Source organism: Leptinotarsa decemlineata, unplaced genomic scaffold (assembly GCF_025532065.1).
Source record: "Leptinotarsa decemlineata unplaced genomic scaffold, Ldec_3_MD MMD2_tig00026299_RagTag_RagTag, whole genome shotgun sequence".
Taxonomy (NCBI): domain Eukaryota; kingdom Metazoa; phylum Arthropoda; class Insecta; order Coleoptera; family Chrysomelidae; genus Leptinotarsa; species Leptinotarsa decemlineata.
Window position 1 is genome coordinate 10,782,511 of NW_027412676.1, and position 19,636 is coordinate 10,802,146.

At 37.7% G+C, this 19,636-nt stretch overlaps 1 protein-coding gene across 1 annotated transcript in view; it reads left to right on the top strand.

Moving 5' to 3' along the window:
• The window catches only part of yl (Putative vitellogenin receptor yl), an 86,557-nt gene that overhangs the window by 14,100 nt on the left and 52,821 nt on the right, over nucleotides 1-19,636 (top strand). Inside the window, exons 5-8 of the mRNA XM_074180587.1 lie at nucleotides 3,696-3,977; nucleotides 14,571-14,872; nucleotides 18,621-18,808; nucleotides 19,041-19,242. Of these exons, the coding sequence (XP_074036688.1) occupies nucleotides 3,696-3,977; nucleotides 14,571-14,872; nucleotides 18,621-18,808; nucleotides 19,041-19,242 (974 nt within the window). The remainder of the gene's footprint in view (nucleotides 1-3,695; nucleotides 3,978-14,570; nucleotides 14,873-18,620; nucleotides 18,809-19,040; nucleotides 19,243-19,636) is intronic.

The following is a 19,636-nucleotide window of genomic DNA, read 5'->3' on the forward strand; positions in this document are numbered from 1 at the left end:
TTTTAGACTCGCTGGTCTGAAAATTACTTGATTTTTTTTTGATTTTCTAGTGGTAGTTCGATGAGGTTGGCACCACTTCAGGTTAAAGCTTGATTGCGAAAATTATGAGAAACCGACTTTCGTAGATATTATGGGGGATATTATATTCCAATGATAATTTTAACATTTGGTTCTAGAAATGAAAACATATACAGGCTGATTCACGGTGGATAATCGGACATTCTCTACCCAACTGCAGTATTTTCGGCAATGCGCGGTGCTGCCACTTTCATTAGAAAGTATTAGCAACTTTGATTTTTCGTATGGAACACCTTGTATATAATATTATTTTTGGAATCTGCAACAATAATCCGACAACTTTTCTTGATATTTTCCTATAACTTATCTGTTACCGTTTCCGAAAAATGAATTAATTCAATTATTTTCTTCGGAAATCATGACCTCTTAAATGCTGATATCTTTGAGTTAAGGAATACTATGGTACCGAAGTTTGGAGGCATTCCACACTTCAGCGTAATTTCTGTTACTTCAATACAGTTGAAAAACACTTTTTTCGTTTGCTTGAAAACGTGACTGAAAGTTGATTATTTCAAATGGAACACCCTGTGTAGTTCTCATAGGATCCGTACCTGTCGTTCTCATCGATTTAGGCTTTGCCAAAAAAATATTGAACACCTGGATGGCAAGAAGATTTATGGACTTCTGGCCAGATCTTTCAGGTGTTTATTCACCCTTTGAAGCAAGATACCAAATAGTTATTCGACTAGAGTAGGGATGAACTACGATATCTAACAGGCCTTTTTACAGGTCACTGTCATTTGAATCATCATATGCAGAGACTCGGACTGTCAGAAGACAATGTGTGTTGCCTATGTTTGGACAATGATGAAACAGCAGAGCACATACTTTGTACCTGCCCCGCTGGGGACCGAATCAGATTTTTAGAGTTCGGCAGAGCCGTGAGGTTTCTTGCATAAATACCTGTCGCATATATTTCAATATCGAGCGTGGTTTTAGCCGGGAAAGTAATTTTCTAGCAGGAATTTATAATAATCTACGGTGTAGGAAGTTGGGTGAGATGAATGTTTCGAGTGTTAGAGTATTGACACCCTGTTTGTTTATTCCCCGCTTGGGGCTTTCTTTATGAGATGGGGTTGTTACTAGTTAACAATCGTTCTATTAGACGAATGTTCCATACATGAAGTCGAGCCGCATTGAAATTAATCGAGTCCCAGACACTTCGAGATTTTACTTCGACATATTTATTTTCTTATATGATTGAATTATATTAAATTCTCTGCAAGTTCTGCAGATATTTTGTCATTTTTCCCACATAACTGAAATAAACTTAAAATATCTCCAAATTATTATCCATATTCATAAGCAATATTCAAAACACATTTCACGTGTAAACTTGACAGTATTGACTTATCTGAAAGAAATTAGTTTTCATGGCCTTCTCTCACAAACAGTTATTATTTCTTATCATATTTATTACTCAATGAACAAAGTTTTATTTAATTACTTCCCTCGATAAAAACAAAATTGAAATGAATTGTTATGAGTATTACTGAAACAGAAGTTTTCATTACCAATTGATATTTATCGATGAAAAGTCGAAAAGAGAAATGATGGATGAGGCGTTTCGGTATAGGATATAATTTGAGTTTTTAATGATGGTTTGACAAAATTTGGCTTTTGGAAAATAGAAATATTTCCACTAATGTGTTTTTTCGTTACGTAATTACATACTGAATGAATTAAAACATTTAAAAAGTAAAGTTCCATTGAAAAGAAAAAGGAAAAAAGAACAAAATTTGATGAATATGGTTTTGAGATTTTTTGGAAAAGTTCACTTTGAATGAAATGTCGAACCTGAGAATGCAAAAATATACAGAACGTTCCATTTGAAATAAGTTATTTATACGTACATTCTCATCGTGTTGAAGAACAGTGTCTGTTAGTATGATCTCCGATTTAAATACAAACTGTGGAAGTTCCATATCTTTTCTTACTCCCTGATGTATTTCATGTGTTCCATTTGGCATATCCTAGCATAAACTAGATTTTGTTGAAAAATATTGTAAAAAAATATGTCTGAAACGAGTTGATATATTAAAAATTTCATGGGTATGAAACTTGTTTATAATTCACTTTATTGAATTTATTCCTTATTTTAGACATAAACACGCACTTTCATAACACTTACTAGACAATAGTTTGAAGCAGAGATTCCAAAACTTATTTTATCATAGACCACTTTCGAAATATTGCTGGTTCTGGTAGATCCCCTGCAGCTACATCTCTACTATATTCCCAAAACTCGATAAAAAATGTGAAGATTACATCTGACTTTGAAAATTTACTTTACGGCTGCGTTCCACATTTTCCGAATGGAAAGTGAGAATTTAATGGTTGATTAATCAATTGATTGTGCTGTGAGTTTTTTTCAAGGATAAAACACAAGCATTACAGGAAAATCTTTAAGGCGCTCTAAGAGCGGTGCCTGTGCGAAAGTAGCGATTCACATTGGATTTGAATCGCTGGAGATGGAATCTATTTGGAAAAACGTCAATCAAAAAAGTGATTCCATCCAACTTTACTTTTTGATCTCTATCATACTCACAGTACAAGAAACCAATCGATTCTCACTTACTTTATTTAGAAAACTCCCCCATTTGGTGTGGCGAAAATAAAAATGAAAATGAGAATGAAAATAAAAATAAAAATAAAAATAAAAATAAAAATGAAAATAAAAATAAAAATAAAAATAAAAACAAAAATAAAAATAAAAAGAAAAATAAAAATAAAATAAGAATATTTTCTATCAAATATGTAATTATTGCACTATTACTCAGATACTCAGTCGTAATATCATTAAAGTAAAACATTAATAATGTAACTTCTCCACTACAATGACAATAACAAAGTAGTCATAACTTCAATGGGATGGATGTACTTGATGGATTGTCAGCAAATTATCAAAATTTGGCTTCAGTTTTTTTAGGAATAACCGCAAATCTCCCCGCTTGACAAGATATGACGAGGAAAGTGCTATCAAAAGCTTTTTCGCAATTCCCCACAGTCCAGGATATTTTTTGGGTATTTCTGTCTGCAGCCAAAATGTTTGATACCCTCTTTTAAATGTCACCTTCAGCTCCTCTTTGGTGCTAAGTTCTCGACACGTTGTACTGAATATGGAATTTGCAAGTATTTACTTGTAACAGTCGCTGAGATTCTTAAAATATCATCTGCCTACATTGATAGGCGAAGTCAAGTTCTTCATTATCGAAACCAGATAAATTTTCGAGGAATTCCGCTTACAAATTGTGAACCCCAATTTTTTGGCCACCCCAACGTAAACCCCCGTCGAGTCTCTCGTGGACCCCTGGAGGTTCATTTGGACCACTTTGGAAATCACTGGTTCCAAGTATCGATGAGTAGAATTAAATGAAAATGGTTTTCTTCAATTATAATGCTGAAGTTTAGTATTCAAAGTGCTGTATTGAGAATTCATTGTGGAAGTTAGTTGACTACAAACAGAACTTTTATTTGTGTGAAAAATAAGTTGTGGCATTATTCGTAAATCCAATTTTGGAAATGAAAAAACGGGTCTATTACAAATGACTAATGAAATTATGGTTTCATTATACATTCTACAAATCTGAATAGTTACACATATTATTTTTTTGTAGAAAATCACGTTCCTATCAACAAGTGCACACTGGATAATCGAAAATTTCTTTGCTCTAACAATAAAACCTGCATTGACCTAGTTCTTACGTGCGATGGCCATCCTAACTGCCCGGATGGATCTGACGAGGGACCCCTTTGCAAATCGGCAGTTTCTTGCCAAAATCACGGGTGCTCTCACGAATGTTTCCCTTTGCCTACAGGACCGTTATGTTTATGCCCTCCTGGATATCTTACTGAGAATGATAAACGTTGCCAGGATATCAACGAGTGCGAACAGTTTGGTGAGTAATAGAGTATAAAATTTTGTGCTAGTTATGGGTAGGCCGATATTTGATGAACGTTTGTGATATTTTGAAAACGACAAATGTTATATTTGCTTTGCCTACAAAAGTGTATATTTAGTGTCATTGAACCCGTGTAACTATCTTTATTTAACTTCTATTTCTATAACCCTTTATTTTTACCCCTTGAATTTTGAAACTGCTTGTTTGTGTGAAGCTGCTTGTTCACTAATGAATGGGCTTGTTTCATTCTATGGAAAATGATACTGGTTTGCTTGTAGACTAATCGAGTTAGGGGTATATTATACTTATCAAGCCTAATCGGTCTCAATATCTCTTTATATTTGCAGAAAAAAGAATAATTCGAAAAGCAAGAATTTAAATTGGCCGCGTGTTTGTTGACCAATAAAATTGATCGTGTCTAGAGAGGAGTTGACAAGTGTATTGGTTTTTAATATCCAATCACAGATCTGATTATCCAATCTGACAAACGCCATTTTTGTTGATTTTGTTGTAATTTTTGTTGTCAGTTGTATGAATACAACTGTTACAATTGTATAATTACAGAACGTTTTTTGGAAAAGGTAGGTCTCGGCGGGTACCTATTTTGCTGCATATTCCGTGTCATTAGTTTACATTTCGAAAAATATTTTTTCAGATAATTTTCGGATTGATATGTTTTGGAGTAATTCTATATTTCACTGTGCATATTTTTGCTTCTCTTTTCAGTCACCATACTGCTCCTTGGCCGAGATAAAATAAAAATTGAATCAAAACTTTCCATCCTTCGATAAAAGACAAAGTTTTAAATGAATATCATATAAATAAAAGGGACCTACTAAATATACCACCTACCGTTTCAATTTTTCATTCTTCATTTCGGTACCAAAGTATTGCAAATTTTTCAAGTAAAATTCATCGTTCATTTCAAAATCGACTCTTGGTAGGTTGTCGGGAGTCAGCTTTAACAAAACTAGGCTCAACATTCATTTTGAAATTATTTTAACAAAAATACGAAGTTTGTGGAAACCATTGACATTAGAAAGAGCATATTGTCGCATACACTACAGAGGAGGCTGGGTGACTGGATGACAATATGGCTAATATACCAGTAACGTTGAATTTCTTATTTTTTGGTTGGTGGCATGAATGCATAATTGATTTATTTCATTAGGGTTCACGAGCATTCGAAAACTATTTGAAAATACAGCTCGTTAAATTCTATTTAGAATTATTTTTAGATATAACTTGTACTATATCAGTTATCAAGGCAAATATTATTGTCCATTATCATGCTTAATTCTTGGATTCGAGCAATCTTATTATTGTATACTTATTTGTTTACTGGCTTTATTCTTAAAAAAAAGAATGAATAATTACAGAACATTTTAATTGATCGTTCATATTCTCAGGAAAATGAAGTATCTACCCATATCACAATTTATTGGTTTATTCGGCATTGGAAATGTATGTCATTTCGGATCCATTCTGCTTGTTTTTGCAACATTGAGTTTCAACTTTTTCTTAGCTGACAGAACAATTCGTTTGTCCATCGAGTTTAGTTTGTGTGTTTTGAAAGTGTTGTAGAGATATATTTGAATATTAATATGGTGCATTCTTGTGCTGATTTCAATTGTGTGGAAAGGCACAAGAAAACAGAAAGCGCATTGGTTTATAAGTGAGTTATTTCATGTAATGAGTTTAGGTTCCCAAAGGATAAAATGATGAGAAAAAAATGGGTGGAAGTATTGAAAAGAAAGAACTACAATCCTTAGAAATCATTTGAAAAGTAAGGGAACGGGAAAAGGGGAACGAAAATATTGAATTTGATGACAGAGTTTTTTATTTCTACTTCAAGTATTCTCCACAGAAAATATTATCTGGAGTTAATTCTGTTACTGAAAGTATGAAACGAAATTAATTAAATTTTATCATATGATCAATGGTATTATTACCTTAAATGATTTTGTTGGATCAGTACGAGTTTTGGAAGATTCAACAGATTACCACAGCGAGCCTATAACGCTTGAATTTGGTAGCTATATTAGAAAGAGGTATGTATGTAGGAATATTTTTTTTAAATAAATTGTAGTTGTACTGATTGAGGACTGTAGAATAAATCGAATATTTGAAATGATTCTTTAAATCCAGTTTGCTATATTTTTTGATTTTCATAACTGTATATTATTAAATAATGCATAAAATTATAGTTTAGGCAAATATTTTCAGATCTATCGACTTTTTATACTGACTTTAGATATAGAACTTATTGCAAATAAGTTCTATATTGATTTTTCATGTACATTTTATTCCATATGGAGAATATTTTATTAATTGGAACGTTAACGGGTTTATATACACTTCCATAAGGCTTCGTAAATTTTACAATTTGGCAATGTTGATCATTTTTATTGTTCCTATTGGTTAATCGAACAAGAAGCGGGAATAGGGGTGTGACGTCACCACCCTACCACATTCGATTTTCAATAATTAATTACGGATAAACTACGGTACTTAGAGAGATGAAATGAAGTGCACTGTTTTTCAATTTAATATTTAAGTGAACTGTAGACCAAAAATCATGAAACAAGCCCATTGGTCGAATGTTCAAACTGACGATCATCACTTTCGTACAGTAAATATTTCGTTAGCGACATGGCAACTTATGAAAGGCCTCCATGATCATCAAATTCATTGCCCCTTTTTGTTTAGGGAATACCTATCTTTCATTTTGAGGGCGTCGATTACGAGGTCATTGGCCTTCCACTATTTCTTATCTTGTTTAAATTTTTGAGTACAGCCCTATAGCTTTCATCTTTGGATGCAAATATGATTTGTACTAGTGGATCTCAATTGAATGAGTTTTATAGTGCGTATAGTGAGCTTAAGGAGTCCGTACAAATGAGAAATTTTATTTCATTACAAAATTGATAAAAGTATGTTGCTAGTAGGATAACGTATAGTTTGGCTGTGAAAATACTTGTTTGTGTCAGTAATCTTCAACTCTGAGTCGAACCGCGGCTGGTAAATGCACATCCGTTACCTTCTTGGGTTTTTAATCCATCAGTGTAAATAACTATAAATCCAGTATACGTCGAGAGGTTAGGAGAGGTTAATTTTTGGGAAATAAAGTTTTTGGCATTCTACTTCTTCATGTCGATACAAAAAATTGTGGGATCTTCTAAAGAAAGGAAGGAAGCAATCACCTTCAAAATGAGTAACTCTACAAAGATGTGTAGATCATGCAAAGAAGTAACTTTCAGAACAAACTGGATACAAGTCCTATTGAAACAGCTACTCTTTCATTTAGTATATTGTGTAGGAATCCTGTGAATGATATCTGATTTACTTCCATAATGAATGTTCGGAATACATTCTGAGTAGAGAAAAGTGTTTTTTGTATAATTTAGTGTTCATATAAAAGTATTTGATTATAAAGTATTTTTCTCTCGTGTAATTCAATGTTTATATGAAAGTAGCTGCTACTTCTCTTGAAATTGATTGTTTCCTTCCTTTCTTTGGAAAGAACTGTATACTGAGTAAAGTTCAGTATTTCTTCGAACCTTATTTGGGCTGGTCTTGTAACCTATCGATTAAACTCTATAGAACACAATTAGAGCCTTTAGTTTTTAGAATTGTCTAATGAAATATCCTATCCATTTTAGTAGTATGGATGCCGATAGTTCATACTTAAAATATTTAAAGATCTAGATATAATTTAACAGGATTTCGAAATGCATTCTTATTCAAGCCCCAATACCATTAAAATGTTTTTTTATATGTTTTCCTCACATGGGAGTAATTGACGGTATCACGAAAAACACTATCTTCCTATAGTGAAAAACCAAGGGTTCCCGTGTTTTTCAAATAAAGAAGCATACTTTGTTTCTTTGTCGTTTGGTCACGCTGGATAGAATTACAAGAGCTTTGTTCATTTAACGTTTATGATATAATTTATTTTTATTCATTATCATTTTCAACAACTTGATTCCATAACCCAGTTTACAACTCAATACTTCTCAATTCATTTTATGATCATCAAAATTATTCAAAACTAGTTAATACAGTTCATTGTATCCTTTTAACTATAAAGTGTTTTACAAAAAAAAACCGCGACACGTCTTTTCCTATACAATAGTTTTCTCAAGCATAAATATGCTTGTATAGCGAAACACGAGTCGCGGTTTTTGTAAAACCCTTCATAGTGAAAATCATACAATAAACTGTATTAATTTGCTTTAAAATGGATTTTCATCAAGTATCGGCCAGTTCTATACAAAATTATTTAAATTTTGTACTGTGCCGTGTCTGATATCCATATCCATAGGGACGCTAGTTTCTCGCAGTGGTAGGAACGCCTCTTCTTGGAGAAAAGCATTCTGTTTTTTTTAGACGACTCGTTCAATTGGGAGATGATTTGTAGAGATGATTGACTTTCTCTGGACAATATTATCATTCCCAACTATATTTCCGATTCAGACGTAACTTTGGAATATCTCTTTTGATCTGAAGCGATCTCTCCTGTCGACGAGAGGAAATTTTGGAATCCCAAAACTTTGATATTATGTGTCTCAAAATAATATCACAGAAGATCAATTCATATGCCGTGTTTATCGACTATCAAGCGATGCAACATATAGTGCTCTATTCGCTTCACTTGCAAACACCATTGACTTTTTGCAAATCAATGATCCCTGTGCCGAATTTTCCATATTCGGTAACTTCAATGTCCACAATATCGAATGGCTAAAATTTTCGAATAACAATGACGAAAAAGGTCGCGAAGCTGAGGCTTTGGCAATAAGTTGTGTACTTACTCAGATTATAAGATCCATCTATTTCTGCTTCAGAAGTAACGGAAGTTATTCTATCATCCATGGTTGCATATATGACTTTTTCAATGGAACGAACATCTAACGGCAATCCTTGGTACAAGAAAAATTGCGAGCAAGCTGTCGCCTCTAAAAATTTCACCTACCGGCAGTGGCGCAAAAATCCCAGTGCCGAAAACCGAACTAGGTTTCTTAAAGCACGCAACAACTGCAAACTCAGGATGAATGAAAGCAAAGACCTTCACAATCAGAGAATTAGGGATAAACTGTTTGCCAATCCCAACAGGTCTAGATCCTTCTGTTCGGTAGCTAAAGTTGTTAATCAAAGCTTTACAAAATTCACAATTCCACCACCAACACAATTGGATGGTTCAATTGCAACAACAGCCATAGAAAAAGCAAATCTACTAGCTGAAGAATTTGCGTCCCATTCCACAGTCGATTTTCCACAACTATTCAACTTTTTCACCAACATCACATGATGAATTGTTAACTTGTGAAACACTACAAACGGCCAGGCCATATATTTCAACTACAAGGTAGGGTTTGTAGGGGAAAGGCGTATCTACATGGCCTAGCGTAGAAAACTCGTCTCACTATGAAATATGTACTTTTTTATAATGCAGACAAAATAAATTCTTCTTGCATTATAATGTAATGAATCTGAGGCCGGCGCTGACCGTTATCTCTGACCAAACATATGACTCATCGCGAAACGCAACGACAATTCTAGATTAGTGCCGAAATGACGAGAAGAGATCTGCAGTGATCGTTGCCGCTATATAAGCCGGCCTTCCGTCCCTAGAGGGGGTAGTCTGTACTTAGAAAGTGAATCGTGCGTTTAAAGAAAGGAATCTGACTGTGAAGATAAATTAAGCGTTAGTTACTAAGTGTTGTATATAAATTAGTTGTGATAGTGAAATATTGTTACGGAGTGTACGCAGCCAAGCCAACAACTTGCCTGAAGAGTTGGAGGAGTTGATTGACATTTCCTCCAAGGACATACCACCAACTCACCGATCAAAACTGAGGGAGTTAGTCAAGAAGTACCAGGAAATCTTCGACATTGGAGAACCACGCTGAACCACGAATGTGGTTCAGCATAAAGTCGACACTGGGAATGCCCGACCAATCCGGCAATCAGCTAGAAGACTCCCTCTTGCCAAGAGAGGAGGCCGATAAGATAGTCAGCGATATGGGAAAAGAAGGAGTAATCGAACCTTCTGACAGCCCCTGGTCTTCTCCAGTCGTGTTAGTGAAGAAGAAGGATGGCTTGACAAGGTTCTGTGTGGATTATCGCCAACTAAATCACGTGACATAGAAAGACAGCTACCCTCTTCCAAGAATCGACGACACCCTAGACACGCTAGCCGGCTCCACAATTTTCTCGACCTTGGATTTGAAGAGAAGATCAAGAAAAGACTGCTTTCACCATCGGCTCAGGATTGTTGCAATTCACGGTTATGCCATTCGGGCTTTGAAATGCTCCAGCGACCTTCAAGAGATTGATGGAGACGATTCGCAAAGGGCTCTCGTGGAAGACGTGTCTAGTGTATCTCGACGATATAATCGTGGTCGGAAAATCGTTCGACGATCACTTGAAAAATCTGGAGGACGTATTCATGCATCTGAGGAGTTCTGGATTGAAACTTAGTTTCAAGAAATGCCATCTGTTGCAGAAAGAAGTCCGTTACCTTGGCCACGTTGTCTCTGGGGAAGGAGTGGCGGTAGACGAACAAAAGATCAAAGCAGTTAAGGATTGGCCCATTCCAAAAGACATACATCAGCTTCGGAGCTTCCTTGGTTTATGCACCTACTACCGCCGATATGTGCTGGGGTTTGCCAACATCGCCAAACTATTGACCCGCCTCACAGAAGGGCAGATCCAGTTCCAGTGGTCTGAGGACGGCCAAGACTCATTCAAGAAGTTGAAAAGAGCTTTGATCAACGCTCCTGTTTTGAGCTATCCCTTACCTGACGGAAAGTTCATTTTGGATACGGACGCCAGCAACGTGGGACTTGGAGCAGTCCTTTCTCAAATCCAGGATGGACAGGAGAAAGTTATTGGCTACTTCAGCAAAACGCTCAGTAAACCAGAGCGTAATTACTGTGTCACCAGGCGAGATCTGTTGGCCGTAGTCAAATGTGTAGAGCATTTCTACAAATACGTGTATAGAAGACGATTTCTATTGAGAACGGACCATGCAGCTCTCAAATGGCTTCTGCAGTTCAAAAATCCCGAGGGCCAAGTAGCGCGCTGGATTGAGAGATTACAAGAATTTGACTTCGAAATAGAACATCGAGCTGGGACTAGCCATAAAAACTCAGATGCCCTATCACGGAGACCATGCCCCGATGACTGCTCACATTGTCGACGAGCAGAAGAGAAGGAAGCAGCTATTTGTAGAACTACAGCTGTAGACGACAACTGGGACTATAACAAGATCGAGGAAGACCAAGAGAAAGATCCAGATCTTGGTTTAGTCATCGGATGGAAGAAAAGTAACCGAAGACCATCGTAGCAGAAGGTAGCAGGTTATTCGCCAGCGGTTAAGTCCTACTGGGCACAATGGAACTCCCTTACTTTGGAAAACGGGGTTCTGAAGCGGGTGTTGGAGTCTGAAGACGGTGCGGAAGAAAGGCACCAGACAGTGGTACCCAGGAACGGACGACGGGAGGTGCTCAAAGAAATCCATGATGGAGTCACTGGAGGACATCTGGGAGTAACGAAGACCCTCCAGAAAGTAAGACAACGGTTTTACTGGGTTAATTGTCAAGCCGACGTCAAGGACTGGTGCAGAAAGTGTGCTGTATGTGCTGCCAGTAACAGACCTAGGATACGACCGAAAACTCCAATGCGCCAGTATAACTTAGGTAGTCCTTTCGAGAGAATCGCCATCGACATCGCCGGCCCGTTCCCAGAGTCCGACCATGGAAACAAATACATCCTGGTAGCCATGGACTATTTCAGCAAGTGGGCAGAAGCCTATGCCCTGCCCAACCAGGAAGCCTTTACCGTCGCTGACGTCCTGGTAAAAGAATGGATATGTCGATTCGATGTCCCATTGGAGCTTCATTCGGACCAGGGGAGAAATTTTGAGTCCCACCTGTTCCAAGAAATATGTAAACTGTTGGACATTCGAAAGACCAGAACCACAGCCTTACATCCACAGTCCGATGGAATGGTGGAACGAATGAATAAGACTATAAACCGCCACTTGTCCAAGGTAGTCTCTGACTATCAAAGAGACTGGGTCCAATACTTCCACCTGTTCCTGCTGGCTTATCGTTCGGCAGTGCACGAGTCAACCGGCCAAACCCCTGCCAGTATTATAATGGGGCAAGAGCTGCGGCTTCCTTGCGTCCTAAAATTTGGGACGCCTCCAGAACAAGACACTGCGGGGGAAGACTATGTCAGCAAGCTTCGGCAGAGAATGGACGACATTCATGAACGAGCCCGTCTGAACATCCGGAGTGCCAGCGATAGGATGAAGGAGGCCTATGACATCAAGGCAAATGCTGGAGGATTCGAAATTGGTGACCTAGTTTGGCTGCACAATCCTAAGTGATGCCGTGGTTTATCACCGAAGTTGCGGAACTCGTGACAGGGTCCGTACAAAATCATGAAAAAGATTAATGACCTCGTCTACCGAATCCATAAGCCACCTCGAGGAAAGCCTAGGGTCATCCATTTTGCTAGACTGGCTCCTTATGCTGGAAATCAGGACCAAGTTCGCGCCCTCAGACCACCAGAGAATGAAATGACGTTCCAGCAATTCATGTCCTTATACTCGAACGGACAGAAGGTCGTATATGGAGTAACTCGTGAAGAGCCACGAGACATTTTCAAGGTTCCAGTTGATTACGCACTAGCTCACTGCGTGGCAGAGGATCTGCGAATGTCCAAGGGGATCGCTGTGGTATTCAACAAGAAATTCGGTCAGCTTTAGACATTACGAGAACAGAATCCTGAAGTCGGAGGAGTGCTACAGCTAAAGAAGAGTCAGAGAAACATTTTCTACTTGGTGACCAAAAAGCATTCTCGAGACAAACCGTCGTATGAAGATGTCTGGAGGAGTCTTACTAGACTGAAGGAGACGATGCTCGACCAGAATCTCGTGGAGTTGGCAATCCCGAAATTAGCCTCTGGGCTCGACAGGCTGGACTGGAGAATTGTGAGGAGCCTGCTGGAAACGATCTTCAGATCCAGCGGCATCAAGATTTTGGTGTGTGGTAACCATCTTCCATGACCGAGCATAAAGACTGTGGAATGTTACTTCTATCGAACTTCACAGTGCAGACATGGAGAGTCCTGCAGGTATCGACACACGCCAAGGATCACATTTCGGGGCGAAACGTCTTTAAGAAGGGGGCAATGTAATGAATCTGAGGCCGGCCCTGACCGTTATCTCAGACACCAAACATATGACTCATCGCGAAACGCAACGACCATTCTAGATTAGGGCCGAAATGACGAGAAGAGATCTGCAGTGATCGTTGCCGCTATATATGCCGGCCTTCCGTCCCTAGAGGGGGTAGTCTGTACTTAGAAAGTGAATCGTGCGTTTAAAGAAAGGAATCTAACTGTGAAGATAAATTAAGCGTTAGTTACTAAGTGTTGTATATAAATTAGTTGTGATAGTGAAAAATTGTTAAAAATAAATTTGATTAAGACAGTTAATTTTATAATTCGTTAATTCATAAACTACACCTTACGATTTGATCTCCAGAAACTCTATTTTAAAAAAAATATCACGTGTTTCGCTAACACTGTAGCTTTTTAGTAGTAAATTACTTACTGAAAGTTCATTCATATACCCGACGTAATTACAATTGAGAATACCTAGTCAGGTACTCACTCGATCAAATTAATACAAACATCTACAACTTTTATATACCCAAGATACATCTTCAATGATGATTACCTAAAGCTTATTATATCAATTCTACATCAATAATAATACTACATCGGTTTTTAAGGAAACAAGTTTAATAATGGTGATTTAAATCCAGTTGGTCATTCATTAAAATGTTTAAATTTTCAAATTCATTAATTTCCATTGCTTAAGAATGATTTAGCTTTAAATCTTCATTTTCTATGTATGAAATTTTGAAATCTTCGTTAAAGATATGATTTTCTTCTAAAAGATGATTTGAATATGTTGAACTTGTTTTCCTATTTACATAGCTCATATGATGTTCCTGAATACGATTTCAGAATTTTCTGCCAGTCTGACCAATATATTTACTTTAGGACACGTTCCACACTTCAATTCAAATACTCCTGATTTCTCGAATTTGGATGTTTTCTCTTCATTATTTTCAACAAACTTTCTCAATGTGTTACTTATTCTATATGCAATTTCAATATCTTGTTTATTCAACAATGAGGCCACTTTTTCTGTTGTTTCTCCAAAATATGTTGAAGCTCAACTCTATTATATCACATTTCGCCGTCTTCTCGTCATAAATATTTGCTCGTCTATTCACTTCCCCTGCTCGAGAGACTTGATATATGTTACGAAAAGACGATGTGACGCAAGGATACGTTGTTGAACCGTAACATCATAATGAAATCGTTCTTCAGGTATTTTTTTACTGTTTTATATTGTTATGTCAAATTATCTTCTGATGATTATCAATACTGTATTATGATATATTGTCGCGTATTTTCATGGTATATTTTCAATTAGCATGTTATAAGTTCTTGTAAAACGTTCTTTTTATTTCAAATACTGGTCAATCAAGTACTTTTTTCTAGATATTTGTGATCAAAAGTGCAGGAATCTGCCGGGATCCTATGAATGTTATTGCGATCATAAATATTTGCTTAAAGAAGATAAAAGAACTTGCAAAGCTGTGGGTGGAGAAGCTTTAATGGTATTCAGTTCCAAATCCGAAATAAGAGCATATGCCTTGGAATCCGAGTTATATTTTCCGATAGTACAAAAGTTGAAGCAAGTAGTCGGCGTTGATTATGACGGCCACCATATCTACTGGACGGATATTTTTGCAGAGCATGAGAGTATCGCACGAACCACTGAGGATGGATCAAAACGAGAGGTATGTTATTATTTTTCGGAAATTTCATAAACTGAGTGTCGCTCGTGCGTCGTAGGGACAAATTAATATTTTTTGAAATATTTCTTAATATACAGTAATTACCTCTCAGTAGGATAAATGTAAAAAAGTGGAAGCCTAGGCGGCCTTAGCTGAGTTTAACAACAATATAACAGTTCACTGCTGAATAAGAAGATTTCGTTACAAATTGATATTCATCAATGTGAAGTTGAGATGGGATTAGGCGTTTGAACAAAAAATATGTTGAAGTTTCAGTGATGTCCTGAGAAAATTTGGTTGTTAAAAAATAAAATAGGGTCTTTCATTAGGCGCTTCCAATCTTCAAATTCAAATAAAACAAAGTTTGTGTGAGATATCATCGAACGGGGCCAAATCGCACGATCTAGGTGGCCAGTTCACATCACCCCCACGCGAGATGACCATGCCCTCAAATCGCTCGTGCAGAATATCCTATGTGACATGAGCTGTGTGGCACGTAGCGTCGTCCTGTTGAAATCATATGTCGTTGGTGTCTAAATCATCTGATTCAGGCCAAAAGAAGTTGGTGATAATCGATCTATAGTGCTCGTCGTTGACAGTGATAGCGTGGCCAACGCCACTCTCAAAAAAATATGCCCCGATGCCAACCCAATTTCCACACCAAACAGTGACATTTTCGGGATGCATTGGACGCTCTTGGATCTCATGTGGATTGTTATCATTTGACAATTTTATTTGTTCACATACCCATTCCTTGCGGTTGCTGTATTTCTCGATATTGAAGGAACATTTGAGAATGCACTACCTAAATCTATAGGATCGTTTCTGTCTAGGAAAGGTATAGAATCGACCATAACTGGCTGGATCTATGTCATGCTGGTAAACAGAACTGCAACTACGACTCTTTAAGGCGAGGCCATCAGGTTCGGGGAACCAAGGTGACCCCGAAGGTGCCCTCAAGGTGGGGTACTATCTCCCCTTCTGTGGTCGCTTCTGATGGATAGTCTGCTTGCTGCCCTCGACAGAAGAAAAGTAAATCTACAAGCTTATGCAAATGACCTTGTCATCTTGGCACGTTGGACGTTGTTCACAGTTGGTGACTGAGGGAGCAGATGTCTGTCAACCCCAGCAAAACTGTGATAATCCCCTTCACTAGGAGGAGAAAATTGGACGATCTAACGCCACTTTCCCTCAATTGTGAGGTAATTCCGTTTGGAACGGAGGTGAAAAACTTGGCATTGTCCTTGATAAAAAACTCACATACAAAGTCAGACTGTCCCTATGGATATGTCAAAGGATTTGTGGTAAAACTTGGGGTTTAGGTTCCAAACAAAACCATTGGATTTATGTGACTAATGATCTCTTATGGTGCAATTGCCTGGTGGCCGAAGGCTTTACAGAAAACGGTCCAGGCGAAGCTCTCTGGCTTACAGAGACAGGCTTGTCTGGCCATGACTGGTGCCATCAGTACTACACCGTCAGCGACCATGGAGATCCTTCTAGATCTACCCCCTCTCCACATTTTTTGGAGAGAGAGGCTAGATGGACTGCTTACAGACTTGTGCACATTGCCAATTGCACAAATAGATTTAATGCAGAGTGCAACAGACTCTTGGTTGACACTGGAAGTCACAGCATTCTGGAAACGATCTCTGACTTCATGCCTCCAACTGTCAACTATGAACTGCCTTATAAAGTATTGTTCCCGAGTAGAGAGTACTGGATCCTCCGGGAGAAGGAAATATTAAGAGCATATAGTTGTTGGTTAACAGATGGATCAAAAACGCCTTCCGGTTGTGGTGCAGGTGTTTTCAGTTGCAGGCCCAGGAGAGAGATATCAACCTGCCTAGGAACCTATGCGGCTGTATTTCAAATGGAAATTTGAATTGTTTGCGGAGAGATTGGAAGAATCCAACCTCATTCACAATTCAATAAAAATATTCTCGGACAGTCAAGCGGCGCGGCGTTGGAAGCTCTTGGCTCCTACCGAGCAACGTCTAAATTGGTAGCAAATTGCCACAAACGATTCTACTCGGTAGGAAGAGTCAATAGATTGTCTCTGGTCTGGATTCCTGGCCATACTGGCCTGGAAGGCAATGAGGCTGCTGATTCCCTTGAAAAGGAGGGTGCTGCAGCAGCTTCCTCGGACCAGAACCTGTCATTGGTATCACTTTAGACTCTGCCAAACAAAGATTGAACACCTGGATGGCAAGAAGATTCATGGACTCCTGGCAGAATCTTCCAGGGTTGGCTCACTCCAAGGCGTGTATTCACCCTTCGAAGCTTGGACTACAATAGGGATGAACAACGATGTCTAACAGGTCTTTTTACAGGTCACTGTCATTTGAATCACCATATACAGAGACTCGGACTGTCAGAAGGCAATGTGTGTCGCCTCTGTTTGGAAAATGATGAAACAGCAGAGCACACACTTTGTGCCTGCCCCTCTGGGGACCGAATCAGGATTTTAGAGTTCGGCAGAACCGTACTCTCACCATCTCACCATAAAAACTAATCGGCTTCGTTGAGAAGCTGGGTTCATTTGGTTGAATGTGAATATGTGTGAGCCACAATAAACCCTTGCGGGTTGGTGTGGAGGGTCGAATAGACCCACTCATTTTGGACCTAACCCAACCTAACCCATTCATCTAGAAATGGCCTCATCGTTGAAAATTATTTTTCGATGGAAATTAGGGTCAGTTGTCAACTGCTCCAGAGCCTATTCAGCGAACACACGTCGTATTCTATGGTCGTTTACCGTCAGTTCCTGGGTCACTTGAATTTTGTACGGGTGCAGGCCTCGGATTCTCCTGCACACTCTCACAGACAGCGGCGATGTTTTAGGCAGATCTTGCGTTTTGTCGACGTACGGGTGTTGGTCGATCGTTAACTGAACCAGTGGACTCAAATTTATCCACCATCACATTGTGAATAGTCATCTCGGTTGGACAATTATGACGACCGTAAAATGGGCGAAGCGCGCGGTACGTTGTCTGAACAAAACAGCCATTTTCATGAAACAATTTTATTATTTGTACGTGTTGTTGAAAGATATATCCGTCCATGGTGATTTGACAAAACAGACTGAATAAATGGCCACTAATTTGATAGATGTAGCTTCAACAAGATTGACAAAGCTCAGAAGTCTCTGTTGAAAGACTCGATAGTAGATATAACAAACACAATGAAAAAATTAAATCACCTAAAAAAAAAACGTTTATTTTTTTACAAAAATCGCTGAGTATCTTGAAATCTGCGGCCAGTAAATGCAGTGAATTGTCGCTAACCTAAAATTAAAAAATGAATGTAAAAAAACAAAAATATACAGGATGTTCCATTTGAAACAAGTGATTTATATGTAAGTTCTCATTGTATTGATGAAAATGTATCTGTAGCACACCTTGTACATTTGATTGGGATTTATATCGAAACTAGATTTTATTGAAGAATATCGAAAAAAATATTTTCAAGGCGAGTTGACATATCAAAAAATTGAAAAGAAAGTTATACGAAACTGAACGTAATATCAAATAATGGTAAAATATACAGGGTGTTTCATTTAAGAAATGAAGTTGACATGGAAAACATGTACAATTGGAAACTTTATATTTCTCAAAATATTTTAGAATTATAGACCATATTTATTAGTAGCAACTATAAAATTTTCTGATTATTATGTCATTTCGTCCTTGAGTTACGTCTTATGGTCCACTGAAGTTGACTTTTCTGTATTCCTATATCTTTTGTTTAGATTTTGATTACTTCCGGACTTGGTCTACCAGAAGATTTAGCTGTTGATTGGCTCACAGGAAATATTTATTTCACGGATGCCGAAAAGGCGCATATAGGCGTATGTAACAGTCATGGAACTCACTGTACCGTTTTGGTGAACAAAGATGTCAATAGACCCAGAGGACTGGTACTGAATGTTGAAGAGGGGTAAGTCTATCTCTATCTAATTTACTTCAATACTCAATGTTATTTCAATTTTTTGTTAACACACTATTACTGTTTAATCAAAAATTGTTTCAGTTTTCCTGCATTTGAAGTAACTTCATTTAATTCTCACTTTTCTGTTAGTTTGCTATTTTCTAAATAGTCGTAGCTCACCTCAAAATTTCAAAAATTAGGAATTGAGAGACAAATTTTAATGAAGAATACTTCATTTCAGAGACATGTACTGGTCTGATTGGGGAAAACCGTCCAAAATTGCTCATTCTCTGATGGATGGTTCAAATGACAGAGCATTCATATCTACAGATATTCATTGGCCTAATGGGCTAGCCCTGGATCAATCTAACCAAAGGCTTTATTGGACTGATGCTAAAAAAATGACCCTGGAAAGCATTCGATTGGACGGAACGGATAGAAGGGTAAGAAACATCGCTGAATAAAGTATTATTGATAAAAAACTGTGATATGGTGCTAACATTAATTATTAGATGAAATTACAGACGAATAACATACTGAACATACTGAAGAGTAGTACTTTCTATATTAATTATGTAGCTTATGGAGTTCCACAAGGTTCAATTCCCGAACCCCTACCATTCTCACTTTATATAGCAGATTTTTACCAAGGTGTACAATCCACCACTATGCTGACGACGCACAAATATATACAGATTTTTCAGCTGAAAATATCACTCAGGCCCTCAGTAATATCGAAAAAGATCTTCAATCCTTATTTGACATCTCTACAGCGCATAACCTCAAAATCAGTCCATCAAAATCAATTACAATGATTTTTGGCCCCAAGTCAAAGCG